Here is a 20,000-nt window from a genome sequence, read left to right on the forward strand (position 1 = left end):
GTTCCCTCTTAGTTTCTCTGCTTTCTACAGTAAATAAGAGATATGCGATGCATTCTGAAGCTCTCTGGCTCTGTTCGGTTTGTGTAAACCAGTTAATCCATCAGTTAATCGCTGCTCTGTTTCTTTTCCCTGACCCCTTTGTCCTCTTTCACTGCATCAAATAAGTGCAATATAGACCAGTGATTCATATCAGTATGATTCAGATCCATGCTGGGTGGGATGGTGAACTCGCACACTAACTAGGGTACAGCCATTAGTAATATTGATAGGATAAAGCAAGTCTGGACTGTGGTGATAAAGTGTTTTCTGAGAGAATCTGATTGTGAAGTGATTGAGATGTTAGCCATTGTTTGTGACGCTAGCGCCCACCAGCCGAGAGTTGTTTGTATGTAGAGTGAATGATAGAGGGTTTATGAGAGCTGTGTATATATAAATATATATATTAGAAATAAAGATTTGTAATAATTCCTCTTACGTGAGCAAAGCTTGAATGGTGAGTTCATCCATAAAGATGTTTTCAACAGCGTTACACGGGTTTGCAAACACTTTTATGTTAAGATAAAGCTCTCCGTCATGTCTTGTATGTTTATGTAAATAATTGTGACCGCAGCTACACCTTTAAAGAGCGTAGTGCATTGCATAAAGGTTGTTTTCGATGCACTGTGCTCTTTAGTTATTTACAAAAACATTCAGCCAGTTCTAGAGTAGAATGCATTGTGCATGACTCTCTAATGCATTATTTTTACACACATTGCTTTATCTATTTACACCTGAAGGATTCAAGTGAACTCATGCATGTGGGGGTAACTGGAAGCATGTCGATTGAGTTTACATCTGAATACTGTTTGGTCTACAGTACCGGGGTATTTCACCCTGCTGTACTCTGAAGCACTTTTGTGAGCGTCGAGCTTCTGCATCATTTATATCTGCCTTCTCCATGTATGAATATATTTTCCAGTGATTATTTTGGGTTTGGGCTTTAATCAGATGTTGATTGATTTGCAGAAGCTGCACCGAGAGCTTGTTCATGTAACAGAGGTGTAAATAGTGTAACTGTGTATCATACTGTACATTGATTGTGGGAAGACTTGTGTTTGCCTGCTGAAGACTGGGATGAATCTGGAGAAGAGAGGACGGGATGTTTGTGTGCTTTCATACTACAGCTGAACTAAAGGAGAATTCTATTTATTTGGGATAATTACACACTAATCTGTTTTAATTTAGACTGATGGAACACAATGAAGGAATAATGAGTAGTTCGAGTGATGATTTGCCTCCTAAATAAACCTGATTTGAGAAACATGAAGAGCGTTTTATGTCTGAAGTCCGTGATTTCATGTTCTTTTCACAAGACTGTGACTTTTTGAGGTTGACATGTTTAATGCAATGCATTAGTCAATGCAAGTATTTGTGTTGTATATAATGACAGTATTCTGCTAAAACTGTTTTAATCAGCATGCGTTTAATAACCTCAACGAGGAAAATATCTAATTATGACACATGACAAGTCAAATAATGACAAACTTTTTCTCATAATTACATTTGTCATAATTTAGACTTTTTATCCAATCATTGGCCTGTCGTAATTATGACCTTTTGATTTTATAATTATGATTTTATCATAATTTTGAACTTATCTCATAATTAGGACTCAGAAGGTCTATCTCATGATATTTTATCATAGTTATGATTTAATGTCAATTTCGAAATTTTAATCTCATGATTATGAGTGTCATGATGGAGCTTTATCTCATTTTTATGACTCGGTAGGTCGATCTCATTACTTTCATAGTTATGACCTATTATCATAATTTTGACTATTCCACAATTGAGTTTTAATGGCTCATTAAACCTTTTTGTATCATAATTTTGACATGTTTTAATTTTAAAATTTTCACCCATAATTATGACTTTATCTTTTAATTATGGCTTAGTGGGTCTTATCTCACGACTTATCTCATAAATGACTTTTTATCTCATAATACTGACCTTATGTCAGAAGTTTTTTTTTCTCATAATTATTACTTTTTAATCTCATAAATGACTTTTCATCTCATAATCCATGACTATGTCGGAAGTATTCTTTTTTCTCATAATCCTGACCTTATTTTAGAAATTTTTCTTTTTTCCTAATAATTATGACTTTTTAATCTCATAAATGACTTTTTATCTCATAATCCTGACTTTATGTTAGTTTTTCTTTTTTCTCATAATTATGACTTTTTAATCTCATAAATGACTTTTTATCTCATAATCCTGACTTTATGTCAGAAGTTTTTCTTTTTTCTAATAATTATGATTTTTTTAATCTCATAAATGACTTTTTATCTCATAATCCTGACTTTATGTTAGTTTTTCTTTTTTCCTAATAATTATGATTTTTTTAATCTCATAAATGACTTTTTATCTCATAATCCTGACTTTATGTTAGTTTTTCTTTTTTCCTAATAATTATGACTTTTTAATCTCATAAATGACTTTTTATCTCATAATCCTGACTTTATGTTAGTTTTTCTTTTTTCTCATAATTATGACTTTTTAATCTCATAAATGACTTTTTATCTCATAATCCTGACTTTATGTTAGTTTTTCTTTTTTCTCATAATTATGACTTTTTAATCTCATAAATGACTTTTTATCTCATAATCCTGACTTTGTCAGAAGTTTTTCTTTTTTCTAATAATTATGATTTTTTTAATCTCATAAATGACTTTTTATCTCATAATCCTGGCCTTTGTCCGAATTTTTACTTTTTTTTACATAATTATGACTTTTTATCATAAATTACTTTTTATCTCATAATTATGACTCATCTCAAAAATGACTTTTTATATCATAATCGTGACTTTATGTCAGAATCTTTACTTTTTTCTCATAATTATGACTTTTTATCTTTTAATTATGGCTTGGTAGGTCTTATCTCTTAATTGAATCATCTCATAATATTGACTTGGTATTTCATAATTTTGATTATCTCAATCTACATCATAATTATGCCTTTTGTCATACTTTTTATGATTTATGTCAGCTTCGACATTTCATAAAACATTTTATGTCATAATTATGCATTATTTATTTCTAAATGGCTAAAACAGCTTTTAAAACCTCTGAAGAAAACAAAACTACAAAAACAGCATTTTGGTACACTGATCTTTAATGATTACAAAGTCCTGTCCAAGCAGAGACACAGCAGGACACGTTACACACTGAGCATTGTTACACCTTTCTGTCCAAACACAGAAAGAGGCCCGGTTTATTCCTCCACACACTCCATTTCATAAGCTTAATTTAAATAAATCGCTTAGCCATAATAATTTAATATTCAGTAATCACACATGTGGACTAGTCTCTAAACAGTGGAAGCACAATTTGCAAATGCACCACAAAGATACGCAACACTCAAAATACAAAAACTCTTAAACATCCATAAACTTTTCCTGGTTATTGGGTTTACTAAGACTCAAAGTGGATTCAGGGAAGGTTTGCAGTGAATGTCGAGGACGGAAACACTACAAATACAATACAATTAAAACCGCAGACAGTCTGGTCATGCCACAACGTCAACTATTAGCAACGGGCTTCATCATCTTTATAATTATTATTAATATTACAACAAACAACAGAATTACAGTCCACCGTTGTGGAGGGTTGCGCTCATATTTTCTCATTTTCAACAAAACAGTGAAAAAAAGAGTGATTTCTATGCATAGACCAGCGTTGAAGCTTAACATTTCTTTTTTGCTAGATCTTGATTTTCATAATGAACCCTAAATTACAGACTTGAGATAACTTTGCATAATTTCTAATGCACGGGGACAGTGTCCACGCACACATGAAAAAATGTCCATCGTGATGTTTAAAGGTGCTTTAAACTATTTTTGATTGCCAAAAATGTGGCTTGATTGACGTGGTGGAAACTAAACATTGCTTACAGCACCTTTAATCATACGCAGCTATGTTCAGAATATCATCCTACAGTCACTATTTCTGCAGTATATAGTATGTACACTATGCACAGTATGCAGATGTTCTGTATGAATACTCTATTGAGCAAAAATGTGCAAATTTGAGAATTAAAAATGCAAAAAATAACTGGACGCAGCTTGCTGAATTAAACATGCAGTGAGTCAACAGTGACGCATACTACTGTTTAGCATTGAATAGTGCACTTTCACATGCTGTTTGTTATACAGTAGCCTATATACTGTACAGCTGGTATTCAATTCCAAACAAAACCATCTGGACATGATCATTCGTCCTGAACGCTCAACAGTCTTCAGCATTAGTCTCTACTTATTAAATGAATTGTAAACGCACAAGCATCTCACTGAACTCGAGAACGTCTGTTCACCCTGAAACTGCACTATTTGTGTTTAAATGACATGAAGATGTGGTCAGTGTGTAGATACGGTATGACTGACCGGTGAATATATTGCACGCTCTAATTCGATCCAGCCCCACCGAAGGTTCAGATTCACTAATGAATGAATGGTTTCTGAGCACAATCACTGAAGGTGAACACACGTCCTCGTACTTATACATTTGCACTGTAAAATAACAAAACAAAACAAAAAAAACTATAACTTAGTACTTTTGTCTGGTTTTCCAGTTAATATCTTTTTACACACAAAAAAAAAATCGTTTTTGCAGTGTGGGGAATAAACAACTTCAATATTTCAATATTTTTATAGAATGTTGGGAACCAAACAGTTTTGAGTTCCATTGACTTCCAACAGGACTGTTTGTCCCTACAATGGAAGTCAATGGTCCTGGAGACCATTTAGTTCTTCAAAACATTTAATTTATAGTGTTCCACAGAAGAAAGAAACTCATAAAGGTGTGGAAAGATGATCCCTTTGTAGGGTCACAATGTGAGGAGTTTCTAGAAGGTCTGATGTTTGTGATACTGGATCTCCACAATGAGCTTGAAGGAGGTTTAACCAAAGAGAGAAACTCATTTCTCAAACCGGGGATGCAGGAAACATCTGAAAGTTGTTCCTTTGCTTGTGTCCATGTTCGGGTTGTGGGGAAAACAGAAGAAGAAATGATGCTAGGGGTCGCGTGGAGTAAAGGGGCTCTCGGGGCGAGAAGGGTCACCTGTGTTTGACCGGCTGAGCATGAAAGCAGAGAAGGAGAAAACACAGAAGAGTAAGCATCCAGATGAAAGGAAGCTGAGCAGGAAACTGTCCTCAGAGTCACACGGAGAGAAGACAAACCCCACGACCCCTGCTCATGTGTGCGGTTCAGCTCTCCTTACTGAGAAATGTGTGAATATCACTCAGTAGTTTACATCTCATACCTTTAGAATCAAGGAAAAATTTAATATAGTGGCCACACTAAGTGTTTGTTCACTGAAGTCGAATGTAAGATGTCTAAATGTCAATCATTGGATGAAAATAAAATAAAATTCTTTTTAACACTTTTCAGATTATTTTGATGTCTCAAAGTATTTTAAGCATCTGATTCTATTTAGATTTTTTTTTATTAAATTATAAAAATGATTGTAAATTTTCATGTATAAAGACCCAAATTAATACTGTGAAATGTCAAAAATATTATTATTTCATTTTCTACTCATTATAGTACTGTACTGCAGTATTTTTTATTTGTATTTTTTGTAACTTTTTAATAATTTCAATAAAAATTTAATTTTTTACTTTATTAGTTGCTGTCAGACTTTTTCCTTCCCTCTAGAATACTTAATTCTGATTGGTCAGTTACGTCATTCAGCGGTCAAATATGCCTGAATAATAAGTGCTCCTCAGCTATTTTTTTTTATGATTCCATTACAATATTTTTATTTTAATAAATATATTAACTGTAACCTTTAACAAAAACTTTTAACTTAATCTTGCGAAATATTTTGTCTCGTATCACTCCGCGTTCGCGCTTCGGCGCGTTTCAAGATTTGGCGCCATCTTGCGTCTCTAACGGTTATTGCTGCTCGGTTCAAAATGCCCTCAGAGGATTTCTGTGTTGCTTTTATGGTGAAAATGAAACGTTTAGTTGATACTTTTATTTGTTTTAATTGGAATTAGCTCAGGAGACGATGGTGCACACACAAACTTTGTGTGTTTTCAACGTGAGCCCGGTTTAAATGTGACGGGAGGAAACATTAGGAGCTTCAGCGTCTTAGTCTCACTGTTGTACGGACAGCAGGTAAAACTTGGATTATTCTCTGCCGCCGTGCAGTAAACAACACCTTGAACTTTTAGACTAATTGTTTAATGATTATGGGAGCTGATTTAAACCAGTGAAGGGCGCTATCTAAACACTGGCGAATGAAGATTCGAATCTTTTTATTTGAATCAGTGGTTAAAAGTCATTACGTGTCGACATGAACCAGTGTCTAATATGTTTTACTGAACTAGGGTCAGTTTTATCATTTAGGATCAGTGTCGATGACGTGTGTATTAACGTCTCTAATTGGCCTGATCAATCAAACACTGATCTTAAAAACACACCAAATTAACGATAAAACACAAAACATACACCGACTTAATATTTAATCAATAGAGTACACACAATAAAAAAATCACATATTTTTGTACTATGTTATCGTTGCATTTACACCGTTTCGACCAGCAGGTGTCGCCAGCGTGCGCTTCGAAAAAGTGAATCGTTTTATGAAGCTTGACTCATTTGAATCAGTTGAGTTTTCCTCATAAACACTTCTAATGTAATAACATTTAGACATCTAACAGTGGCTTTGGTGTCCAAATATGTTCACAGACCCTGAATATTATGTTGTAGTGACATTTATGTGAACTACAGGTATGATTCTTTAATATAAATGCATTTAAACAACTTTGTCTTTTTAAAGACTCGTGTGTAATAATGACTGTGGAACTATGGGAAAGTGTATTACCCGTTGGGGAGTCTGGTGTCGTCTTCTGGCCCGTGAGCTCAGGGACCACTGCAGCCCGACACACATACAAAACAAAAACAAGAAGAGCCAAAGTAATGAACAGAAATACAGATGCACACGAGCTCATTCCAGAAGATGCAGTTATCACGAGACTCCAGATCACACTTTGGAGAGATAATGCATCTATAAACAGCAGGAAATCAAGCGTCTGAGAGCCAAAAGAAGCTTAAAAACCACAGAAAATAAATGTAGCAACTGAAAATGCATTTATCAAACCCTGTGCTCATTCATCTAGCTTTTCTTGTCAGGCTCATGAGTTGTTGAGCTTAACTGTGTATGATGTGTATTAATGTGTGTGTGAGTTGAGGAGGGGAAGAGTTCTGGCTGAGTGGGTGTGTCCTCGCTGTCTGTCACGGGTGTGGGAGGGGCTACTAGTATAAGAGGGAGGAGTCTGTGGGTCGGTTGGGTCGAGGAGGTGATGCTGGGGGTCGTCGGCTGCCATGGAAACACAGAGAGAAGATGGATGAGTAACACACACACACACACACACACACACAGAGCAAACATTAACAAAATCATGTTCATTAAATGTGAAAGAATTTCGTTAAAATGAGAAAGTAAAAATATTTTGCACTGAGAAAGTCAATCATTTTCTCTTAATAGAGTTCATAAAAGTAAAATATTTAATTGATATTTAATCTCATAGTTTTGCCAAAGTTATGAGATCAGATATCTCTGGTTATAATATAAATGACTTTTTAATAAAATACATTTTAAATAAATTATTAATATATTTATTTATTTATTTATTTATTTATATATATATATTTTTTGCATTTCTGACATTACCTAAATAAATTCAAGAAATTAATGAGTTTAAAATAAGTACTAAAAGAAATAACTAAAATTTATACAAAATCTAATAATTATTATTTTAGTAAAATACTTTTTAATCAATGAAGTTTAAATAAATTATTAGTACATATCTTTATTTATTTAAATAGCATTTCTGACATTATCTAAAAAAAATAAATTAATTTCATAATAATAAAATAAGTAAATTCTAAAATAAATTATAATATAATATACAATCCCCAGTAATAATTTATTTTTATTTATAATTATTTATTAAAAAAATGAAATAGCATTTTTGACATTATCTAAATAAATTCAAGAAATGAATTTAATGACATTAAAATAAATTAAAAAAATACTAATATCTAATAATTATTATTTTAGTAATATTACTAATACTAATTAATTAATTTATATTTATTTAAAAAGTATTTGACTATCTAAAAGAAAAAGAAAAAATAATAATACAATACATTCTAAAATAAATAATTAAAAAATATACCATCCTCAGAAGTAATGTTTTTATTTTTATTTTAATAAAAAAATTAAATTGCATTTTTGACATTATCTAAATAAATTCAAGAAATTAATTGAATGATATTAAAATAAATTCTAAAAGAAATGACTAAAAGTATTACTAATACTAATGAATTATTAATATTTATTTAAAAAGCATTTAAAAATGTAATCTAAACAAATGAAATGTAATTAATTATCTGTTTATTATGTAATCCGTGAGTGTTAGATCTGTGCATCTGTTGTGTGGTTGATCATGATTGATCCTGTGCAGACAGAGACACATTGTAAAAGCATTCAGAGATCACACCATGACAGAATGAGATGAAGAGACAAACAACATGGACAAAATACATCTGACACTTCTCCTTTGACCCCACTGTTCAGTTTCACCCTAATGGTCACAAGTGCAGCATATGACTGGATGTCTGTAGTGTTTTATTAAGTGGGATAATAAATAACGATAGCAAAACTTAAATAAAACAAGAGCACGGGGCTACAGAAGGAAAGGCTTTTCAGACCTGGATTAAATGAAATAAATCAGCCTGATGCACACATTCAGAGAACTGACGTAATGTTTGCACATTACAGAATCTGTTCTGAGACCTGCTGTCCATCCATTAAATCAGGGATCTGATGGGCTATTGGAAAGATTTTCACATTCATTCATTTAGTTCTGCTATAAACATTGGTTAAATACAACGTGATATACTGTCGATTCACCACAGAGAATACTGTAATACTGACTCGTCTCTCAGCAGAACTGTCTGTGGAAACCAACAGAGCTTTGGATGTACTTAACTACATCATTCCCAGTAAAGAGTTGTGGTGTCAGATCAAAACGTCCCAATAGATCATCTCTGGACTGTTGTGTGTGTGTGTGTGTGTGTGTGTGTGTGTGTGTGTGTGTGTGTGTGTGTGCGAGGGTCTCAGAGACAGTGGGTCATGCAGAGGGACGGGGAATGGCGAGAGAACCACACACGTACCAGAAGCGTTAGTCCTCATTGGTCACTGATTGTAATTCTGTGAAAAATCAATATCAGCAGGAGGGGAGGAGCCAGAGCGATGGGAGGAGCAAGAGAAGGATGAGCGAGACACACACAGTTAACATGGAGGAGACAGAAACATCAACACTTCTCCAATCCAAGCTAACCAGAGACTGACATCCAAAACCTCTGTCTGAGGATTTAACAGCCAATTATGAACTCAAAAGCATCAGAAATAAGTCATAATCATCGTAAGCCATGGTGGATTTTTTTTTTTAAAGTTCAGAGGTTTTGCAGATCATGTGCAAATCATTTATCAGGGACTTCAGCATTAAAAAGGTCAGAATGAAAGGTGTGTGTGTGTGTGTTGCTGTCAAAAAGCAAGCGTTTGCTGTTAGTGTTAAAATGAATCAAATCACACGCAACAGAGGACAGATTTAACAATGAACACAAATAAAAGAGAATAGAACAGAAACATCCCTCACGCCTTCCTGTGGACAGCCGACGTGATCCACACATTCATACATGAGATAAGCTGAATATTAGAGCTGGGTGATATCAAGCATATTTATGAGCCTTTTGATGAACCTCATGTGTAGGGAAGATTCAAAATGCTAAATACAGGGAAAAGATAGTTAAAGTAATCAATTTATATTTTTTACAGTACCATTTAGAAGTCTGGGGGAAAATATTTTTGGAAAGAAATTATTACTTAAATTTACAATACATTTATAGATTTTTATTATTTTATTATTGTATTATTAATATGAATTTACAAATAAATATTTATAATATACACTATCATTTAAAATAATAATTTCTATTCCAAATAGATGCTGTTCTGTTGAACTTTGTTCATCTGTGAATCCTGAAAAATAAAACGTTTCCACAAAAATATTCGGCAGCGCATCAACGGCACCGATGATGTTGAAAATTCAGCTTTGATCACAGCAATATATTACATTTAAACAATCCGTTTTATATCTGCTCTTTCACCCAGCTCTACGGAGAACACAGTGTGCATCTAATGGTTTAAATCTGTAACGTCTGAACGAAAATAAGAGTTAGGAGCAGGACATCTGAACCTGATCTGATGACACTTTGATAAACAATGAGCTGAGTTTCAGTGATGGCTGCTTATGGTTTAAAGTAACGCTGGTATGGTGACGGTTAACTCACCCACACCACTGCACTTACTCCAGCGGGAGAGTCTCACATTCCACGGCTAAGAGCAAACACGTTATTATTAGATTGCAGGACTACAAAGATAGTATTCTTTGAGCAATTCTGTATCTGTCATGGACACTGTGTATCATTTCTGCTGCACTAGTCTTCCACTGGTTGGACAAACATAGTTTGCAATTTCATTAGATGGAGTTAGTGTTGCAGAAATTACACACGTCTCAAATCTGAGTGCATTATGATTGTTTTGCAGCACAAATGCATCGTTTCATTAGCAGTTTCTACTGTCTGAGGTAATAGAGTGTCACCTGGGCACGCCGGGTGGAGCACGGTTAGGCCGGGACGGGACCTGAGGGGGGGGTCCGCCGAAGGGGTCCGGAGAGGCTCCCGGGCGAGAGGGAACCGGTGGCCCACCGGCTGCAGGGGGCCCTGGGGCGGAGCCACGAGAACCTGGACGTGCTGGAGGCCCCGGAGGAGGGGCCCTTCTCTGAGGAGTCGGGCTGGCCGCCGGAGACCTAACAGAGAAATATTGTTTCTTCTTATTAAGATTTTTCTAACCTTTGTCTGTGCAGCAACAACAACAAAATTATCTTTGGTGACAACACCACACTTTGACTTAATCAAAGTCCGTCTTATTTTGTTTACTACTGCATATACTGTTTTGCATCGCATTCTAAAAGTTTAATTTAAAGAGCAGGAAATAATCAGAAATCAGCTTTTACATATTTAATTGTAAGCCTCCTCTCTAATGGATCGTTTGGTTGCCAGTAAGCTCATCTCACATTCCAGCAGCAGGTGGCGCTACTGTTCCATTCTGTAACTATTCATTAGTGCTGTGTTCATGCTGGAGGAGGCTGGGTCTGACATCATGAAGCTCCTGAATATTAATGAGTTAATGACGTTGCTGGGGAACTTTCTTGGACTTTCCTCTCAAAAATATGATTAATATTCATGAGCCTGAAAATGGTGTATGTGCTAATGTTTGGGCCAAAATAACTAAAATAAATAACTACTTATTAACATAAAATGATAGTTTATAAATGCAGTGTCTAGCAAGCCTCAGTGATGTATTGAACGCCTGTTTCTACATCAAGACCAACATTCGCCACTGAAGTCATAATTTCCTGGATTAGTCCATCAGTTTATCTGTGTGTCCTCTTCGTCCTGAACACACCTTCCTCCCGAGCCGCTGCGCTGCACCTGGAGCCAGGAGTCGTCCACAGGTGGAGGCAGAGAGGTGGAGATGGTGGTGGTGCTGATGTCCCCGATGATGTTCAGTGCTTCTCTGAGCGCGTGGTACATGCGTAGCATCTCGTCTCGCCGCTGCGCTTGTTCGGCCGACTCCTCCATCAGCGTGTTCTGATCTCCACACGAGTACAGCTGAGCCAGCAGCTCCGCATTGATGAACTCCTTCGTCTGAGACACAACACACTCACTCACAACAGTGTTCTTCAGGATGATTGTCAGCGAAATCTCAGTTTTTAAAACATTCAAGTTTGCATATGTGCATAGGGTTTATGGTTCACATAGTCTGATATAGAGAGAATACAGTGGGGAAAAAACTGCTTTTTATTTTAGAAACTCAAACTGAGGAATTTGCTTCAGATGCTGATATTTAGCCTATATAATGATATTCTGCTGCTTGTGGTGTATCTCTGCTGACCACAGACGATCTTCTAATGCTGCTTACATTATTAATCATCAGATGCATGATGGTCTTGGGCATCAGGTCTCGTACAGTCTTGTTGACGATGCTCATGTAGGAGTCCACCAGGTTTCGGATGGTCTCCACCTGCCTCTCCAGCTGAGGGTCCATGGAGTGCATGAAGTTGTCCGACCCGTTCTCGTCTCCAGCGTCGCTCTACAGACAAACACAGACACAATCACACAAACATTGAAAACAGCAATGCACACTATAAATAAAAAATCCAAATGCTATTCAAAGCTTGTACCTTTTCCTTCTCCTAAAGCGATGCCACGGGACGCAGCGTGAGAGAGAGAGAAAAGCATTTTGAGTTACATCATTTCTATGTATTAATTTGTACTCACATCTGATGAATCTGAACACACACCACCACGCGCTCAGGATAGACACCAGCACGCAGGAACGACGCTTTCCACCCGTCCACATCCTCCTGAGTCTCACAGGCCAGCTCCAGCTGACGGTAGTCCTTATACACGTTCCTGTCATGGCATGAGATGGAAACATGACAGTCCAAATGTCAGCTTCTGGTGTCAGATCTTGTCTGATTATGATCAAGTAAAGGACAGAATAAGGTCAGTAATATCTCCAGATGAACTCTTCCTGGACTGAAGCAGCTCAGCTTTACTTGATTCTCCATCAATCATGTCTGATCCTCAGGATCTTTTGAGGAGCGTTTGTTTCCAGAAGCTTTACTTTCACTGTTCCTCAGCGGAGGAATGATCTTCTCAAGCCTCCAGAACATCTCACATCTTCTGAGGAGCCTTGATTTCTTCAGCTCTCAATCACTGTGTTATATGTGCGGATCATTTACATCTCATCTCACTGAGATATAATAAGAAATAAAACTGAGCTGTTTTTCCTCCATAATCTCATTATATCAGACTATGAGAGCCAAAGCCTGATGATCAAATATGATACTCAACAAAAACACATAAGTACACTTTTTGTAGATGAAATAAAAAAGATCTAAAAGTTGAATCAACTTTTTTATTTGAAAAAAAAGCTTTTTCTGATTATTATGTCATATGTCAGGTTTTACGGGGTTAAGAAAAGAGCCTACGGAAAAACTGTTAATGTTGATTTTACTGTGATTAATTCATCAATGCATGTGATTCTAAAGATAAAAATACATCAAAAATAATAATAATATTTTCCATCTTTGATAAACATCTATTTTGTTCCCATTGAACACTGTTTTACTGTAAACTAACGTCAAATGACGAAAGTTAAGCAGGATGTGGAAGCTTTTTTATGTTGGCTTTTTGCTATAATTATTAAGGATTATGACCTCTGACCTTTGCTCAGTGTTGAACAGGGCAAAGATGTGTTTGCTGGACATGAAGCCCTTCTCCACGTCTCTGAACTTCAGATTGTCCACCTGCAGCATGTACTTCTTCTCTTTCTCCTGCGGGGGGCAGAACAGATAATGTTAGTCCCCTGTTTTATCATCTGTGAGATTAAAACTATAATTCTGATTGCTTAACAGTTAATATGTATTGTTATGGGTTTGTTGAGATCATTAATATGAGAGATCATAAGGTAACAAAAAGAAAAAGTGCAGAGGAAACCTCAGGCTCCAGTGGGTGTCTCTCTGTGTGTGTGTGTGTGTGTGTGTGTATATATGGAGCAGAGTCATTTTTAGTCTCTGCCACATGCGGCTGGAACTGATTAAAGTGTCAGAGCTAAAATAAACAGTCAGTGCGGTCGGGTGATGCTGACTGGTACACCACAGCCGTCTGGATGTCCGTCAGGGGCCCGGAGCCCAGGGCCGGCCCCGTATTCCCCTGTATACAGAACAGGGCACGTGATGCTTCCCGCGGCGGAGAGATTTGTGATTGGTGCTCATGTGATGTTGTCAAATCTCAGTGATGTTTCACTAAAGAATCCATTTTTCTTCTCCTAAAATTAACATTGATAAAAATACTTATCCTAATAACCTATAATAATAATAACCTAGTTGAAAACATGAACTAATACAAAAATAAATTAATAAATAATTGTTTGAAATGCAATAAATGTTAACTGTAATTTATTGTTAATTGTAAAATAATAATAATACTGTAAAAAAAATTATACTTTGTTTTACTAAAACAGCTCAAACTAAAATAGAAGTATATAGGCCTAGACAAAAAAAGACAAAAACACAACAAAATTATTACAACTTGAAATGTAAAATGAAAATGTAAAAATTACTAAACAAAACTATCAATTATACTAAAATAGCACCGATTTACAATTAGATAGAGACGATTTGTTTATAAAAATAATGTGCAAAATTAGTGAGGATTTTTGAAGATTAATTATTTATTTAGTATTTATTTTGTAAATAATTTAGTAGTGTAGTAAAATAATTTAGTATTTAATAAATAAAACTAGTTTATTATTGGAAGAAGTAGTATTGTATGGTAAATATATTATATGTACTGTCGTTATAGAAAAGAATCACATTTTGTTGGTTTGCAGCCTGAAATGAAGTTTTTGGTTTATCCAGCTGTATTTACTCCAAGTGACTTATTGTTGTTGGCTGTTTTCTCGTTGTAATGAAAAAACATTATCGATGGAATTTTGTGTTTGAGTTCATGTTGAGATCTGACATTTAATTGCAGACTCTGATACTCTGAGATGTTCTTTTCTCTGGGTTTTTATACATGTGTAACGTGTGTCCGCAGAGGTTTGTAACAGCTGGAACAGTGCAGAGAAAAACTAACATTTCGTCCTCGATTACTCTGCCTCATCTCGTTTCTTCCCTCTGCGAAACAAAAGCATTCACACTGATGCACAGCAGTCAAGATCTAATAAATCATTATAACAGTAGCCCAGATGATGTACGCTATATTATAATACTGTATGATGGCTTTTATGTTCCACAGAAGAAAGAAAAAGTCAGTTTGTAACGATATGATGGTGAATAAATGATAACACGATGATCCTTTATGGGTGAACTTCCTTTCAAAATAAAAGTTTAGGATTAAAAAAACACAAAAAAAATTTAAAAATCACTACATCCCAAACTAGAAACCAAACCAAATACAGCATAGTGAAGAACTTTTTTTAATCTTACAAAATCATTTTCACACAAAAAAGTACAAACTAAAATTAAGTTGATATTTAGAACTTTCTTTGCATTTTGCATTATTTTAATAAATTATATATATATAATATATATATATATATATTGTTTTATAAAAGAAATGAAATCATGTTAGAAAACTCTGAATTCTGTAACATATGAAGATGTTGGTGAAATGAAATGGTTTGAATAATTTAGTTTCTCTTTTTATTTTGTCATGTCAAGCATTAGTGCTCAAGGTGCAAAAATAAAAGTCAATACAAAAATAGGCTTGGTTTTCCACCCTTTTTTTTTTGAAGGATGAAATGTGACCCAGCAAAAAATAAATAAAAGCAAATAAAAAAAAGAAAAAAAATTATGAAATGAGTATATCTGCCTTGACATTCTAAACAGATCCAGACATCAGTGATTAAAAAAACAGCATTGAATCTGTGTCGCCAGCACAGCACTATTCCTATCACAACACTGTGTGTGTGTGTGTGTGTGTGTGTGTGTGTGTGTGTGTCTTTAAAGAAAACGAGCCGCAGAGAGTCATATATACAGAGCAGCATACCACAGTGCTGCAACTAAACACACACACACACACACACGCGCGCACACGCATGGAAGTCATCAGAGGGTGAGAAGTCAGACATCAGTGTATATCAGTCGTGACCTCTGACCTCCCCAGCTCCCTAAACACACACACACACACACACACACACACACTGAATGATTCTCCATATGCTCTTGTAAAGTCTCAACGGCTCTGGGTCTTTAAAGCCTTGAATCTCTGGAAACGTTGTACACTTGGTTTCAGAGCAGAAATGCGTCGGATCTCCCACAGTGATTCCAGACAGGAAGTTTGAATTGTGTCACCTGATACTTAGAGTCCAATCAAACGAGGATCTAAATAACCTGCGGCTGTCGACAAACAGAGTCAGTTTCACAAAACATTGCTCTTATTCTGTAACTTGTAAGAATCAGGTTAAGAATATTTTGTATACCCACAAACATTTTATAAGAATAAAATTAATCTTAATTAGGATAACATCTAACATGTCTTAAATTATATTCTTTAGAAATAATATGATTTTATGATATGATTTTTGAGTACATCTTAAGAATTGTTCAAGAACTTTATTTATCCTAAGAAATTTCTTAAAGGAATAGTTCACCATAAAATTGAAAATCTGCTGAAAATGTTCTCACCCTCAGGCCATCCAAGATCTAGATTAGTTTGTTTCATGAGAGATAAGAAAAGTTGCAGTGAATGGGTGCCGTCAGAATGAGAGTCTGATAAAAACATCACAATAATCCACAGCACTCCAGTCCATCAGTGAACATCTGGAGAAGACAAAAGATGAAACACATCCAGAGATGTTTTTATCAGACTCTCATTCTGACGGCACCCATTCACTGCAGAGCATCCATTGATGAGACACTGATGCAATGCTACAATTCTACAAACCTGATGAAGAAACACACTCATCCTGGTCTCAGATGAACTGAGGATGAACACATTTTCAGCACAACTATTCTTTTAAGATGTTTTTTTTCTTGTCTGTGAATCCAACCAAGCAACTTAAGATAATCACATAGTTGGAACATTTGGCTGCTCAGATCTTGCTCTTTCATTGTTCACTGGACTACAGTTTGTGACAAAGTCTAGAGCTATTCTCAAAGTCCATTTCTGTTCAGGAGAAACAGATGAAACACAAACTAGTTGTTTCTTTCCTATGTCCAACCACACATGTTTTGTTTTTGGTGTGACTAATACCAGAGCAATCCTAAGAGCGGAGGAAGTTCTGACTCGATTCGTAAACACACTTCTCACGGCTGACAGCGGCTCGCTGCGCTAATCCAAAAAACACAGCCAGTCATGTCCACGTTCATACACCGTCAGAACGGTCATTGCATCATGTAGAGCGATAATAGTATCAGGAGTGACCATACATGTAGAGCTTAACCAGAAATGAACCGTTTGAGACAGAAATGAGCTGCGTTAAGCCACGTGTGTGTGTGTGTGTGTGTGTGTGTGTGAGGCTAAATAGCGCTGGTGTCCTGGTTTTGCATCAAAGGCCAGAGAGACGCGGGGAGGCATCTGGGAGCAATAATGCCGCTCTACCCCCTCATTACCAGAACGACTGCGCCTTGAGCCAAAGCCAACGGCAATTTTCAAAATGCATGTTTTTTCCCCCTCTTTCTGTCTTTAATTCACAAAAGGAGAAAAAGCACAGCGTCATTTTGTACAAGGTTCCCTCATACAGCTCTGTCTCTTGACACACTTAACATCTACAAGGGTTTCTGGAGAAGCTGCTTTGAAACAATCTGTATTGTAGAAAGTGCTTCATAAATAAGTTTTACTCGACTGTTTTTAGTTAGTTTCTCTCCAGCATTGTTAAGCCAAAAGCTATTTCCTGAGCTCATATGACTGGAAATTTGGAAAGAAAAGATCAGAGAAAGAAGTACAAAAGAAAAGAAAAGAAAAAAAGCGACAGCGCAGAATCAGTTCTGGTTAGCGTCTCAGTCGTCACAAACCCTCCGAACACACGCTAATGTCTACAGCAGCGCAGGCATGTTAACTGCATTAACCCCTCAGCGTCCTGCTTTAAAACTTCTTTAAAGTCTGCAGTCAAAGAGACTCACACGTAGGTGGAAAGGACGACGGTCAAGAAACAAACAGAGCCCAAATGAACTGAATGTACAGAACTCTATGACTGCAAACCTCAGAAAGAGCATAGATGTTCCCGACAGCCGGGAGAGGATTAATGAGAGGACCATGGTTTGTTAGCAGTGAAGGGAGGTGTCACAAACAGACGGCTTTCTGGTCCTTTACAGTAGCAGCAAACACAGTCGTGAAGTTAAACGTCTTTGAGAACCAACAGCATTTACATCCTGCATTAGAGATGCACTGGAGACGAGTTAGCACTGCATCAAACATGTTCAGTGGATCTGATTCACTGCTAAATTCAAATCAACAAATACCATTTATTTTTAGACTGAAAAAATGCAAGAATCAAGTTTAGATGTCAAAATCTATACATGAGTGCATGGGATTAAATAAAACAATAGTTAATTGATAATTTAATAAATTTATTACTTAATTGTTTCCTGTTTTGTTAAGTTCCATTAACATTCACTGCAAATACTGCTTATTGCACTTCTGGTTAGATGGTAACTGCATTTCGTTGCCTTGTACCTTACTTGTGCAGTGACAATAAAGTCGAATCAAAAAAAAAAAAAAGTAACAACTGTATTTGTTAAAGTATGTTGAACTGAAAAACAAGCGCAATTCACATGAGCCAAAAAAATAATGCTATTTATATAATTTATTAGTTTAATTAATAACATGCACTAACGTGTTAAATTTGACTTGAAATTTAAATGAAACTTTTTTTTTTTTTAAATTGTGAATTTTTCAGTTAAAATATATATATTTTTTAAACTAAGCTTTTTCATTAAGTATTAATTATAATTAATAATATGCACTAGTGTGTTAAATCCTAGGTCTAAATTTGCTAGTTTAATTTCAATTCAATAAAACATTTCATTATATTTTTTTCAAGAATTTTCAAGTTATAATGTAAAAAAAAAAAAAAAAAGTCAAAATTAATTTTATTTATTTATTTATTTAGTAATCCTATGCACTTATGTGTTAAATCGAACAATTTTCCAAAACTTTTTTGAGAATTTCCCAGTTTAAAATATATGTAAATGTCCTTAAAAATAAGAGAAAACTATCCATAGAGAGTGTTTTTGCAGTGGTCCGGTTGCGCTTCCCACCGAGGCGTTTCTGAGTTCTGCTCGGGTCTGAGAGGAGAAACCGTAGCTAAAGCAAACACTGTCCCTGCCCGTGACTCACTACCCACAATGCAACACTCCCACCACACCACTGCAGACCAGAAGAACGAGAGCTGGACACGTGGCTGGAGATTTACTAGAGAACAAGAATCTGAAGTGAGTCAGAAACAACCCGATTTTTACATTTGCTGAAAAAACGTGAGCCTGTACAAAACTCACCGGGAGTTATGCCAGGATGTTGCTATGTGGTTGCTAGGGTCTTATGGGTGGTTGCTAGGTGTTCTCTGGAGCACACACACTGAATTAGTGCTCAGTATTAGAACTGTGTTAAGGAAATCTAAGATTAACTTAAATGGCACTAAAAAGAGCAACAAAACCTTGAGAAAAAGCCTTTGAAAACACACCATTTCTATAGTCATACTTCATCACTTTTAAAGATGTTGATTGAGAACTGTGTAAGTGTTGCATTGGAAATGGTTTTGTATATTAGGATTTATGCGCTGCTTCAAACATGTTTTAGTTTAGTGGGTTTGATTCAACAGCACACTGACTGCTCAATTCTCATAATCCACACCGCAAAAACTTTTTTCAGTTAGGAGAAAATGAGGGAAAGTTTTTTTTTTTTGCATTATTATTATTTATTTATTTGCTCATCTAAATTGATCTTGATTTCCATTTAAAATAAGATCATTTAACATTTACTGTAAATAATCGCATGCACAAACACTGCAGGACGACAAACACACTGAACTTTAATACTTAGTTGGCTATAAGAACTGTAGTTCGAAGAGAACTAGTCAGATTAATTATAACAAGAGCAACATCATCAGAACCGTCCCCTGTCGGCCGGTGATGGAGCGGTCTCTCGCTCCTAGCCTCCCAGTTACCTCCCACATCAAATCTGCTCCTGATTTACACCCCAACGTTTGAGGGGGTTCGAGGGCGGCGCGGGTGGTGCTGGGGGGGGGGACGGGTCATCCAGCATAAAGGCCTCTTTATTCACGCCGGACAGGGAAAGGAAATCAGCTTCAGAAG

The 20,000-nt window shown here is 35.8% G+C and overlaps 2 protein-coding genes and 1 long non-coding RNA gene across 12 annotated transcripts in view; 2 read left to right on the plus strand and 1 right to left on the minus strand.

Moving 5' to 3' along the window:
• Positions 1-75, plus strand: part of LOC132140108 (golgin subfamily A member 2-like) — a 23,475-nt gene extending 23,400 nt beyond the window's left edge. For both annotated transcript variants that reach the window (XM_059548933.1, XM_059548934.1), the window contains one exon: positions 1-75. This exon is cut by the window's left edge and continues 324 nt beyond it. The gene's annotated coding sequence lies outside the window, so the exon portion shown is untranslated.
• A 728-nt stretch (positions 76-803) lies between these two features.
• On the plus strand, positions 804-1,306 carry LOC132131809 (uncharacterized). The gene is made up of 2 exons (XR_009428951.1): positions 804-878; positions 909-1,306. It is a non-coding gene; the product is annotated as an uncharacterized LOC132131809 (long non-coding RNA).
• A 3,335-nt stretch (positions 1,307-4,641) lies between these two features.
• The window catches only part of LOC132140109 (dynamin-1-like), a 50,991-nt gene continuing 35,632 nt past the window's right edge, over positions 4,642-20,000 (minus strand). For 2 of the 9 annotated variants that reach the window (XR_009433713.1, XR_009433712.1), the window contains exons 16-24: positions 13,408-13,517; positions 12,480-12,591; positions 12,360-12,371; positions 12,098-12,268; positions 11,582-11,823; positions 10,716-10,922; positions 9,226-9,262; positions 6,869-6,916; positions 4,642-5,111 (exon numbers count right to left, since the gene is read on the minus strand). Coding sequence is in view for 4 of the 9 variants with exons in the window: in XM_059548937.1 (XP_059404920.1) it covers positions 7,300-7,363; positions 10,716-10,922; positions 11,582-11,823; positions 12,098-12,268; positions 12,360-12,371; positions 12,480-12,591; positions 13,408-13,517 (918 nt within the window). In the remaining 5 variants the exon portion in view is untranslated. The other 7 variants (XR_009433714.1, XR_009433715.1, XM_059548939.1 and 4 more) reach the window with 7 other exon arrangements.

The sequence above is a fragment of the Carassius carassius genome, chromosome 4 (genome assembly GCF_963082965.1).
Source record: "Carassius carassius chromosome 4, fCarCar2.1, whole genome shotgun sequence".
Lineage (NCBI taxonomy): Eukaryota > Metazoa > Chordata > Actinopteri > Cypriniformes > Cyprinidae > Carassius > Carassius carassius.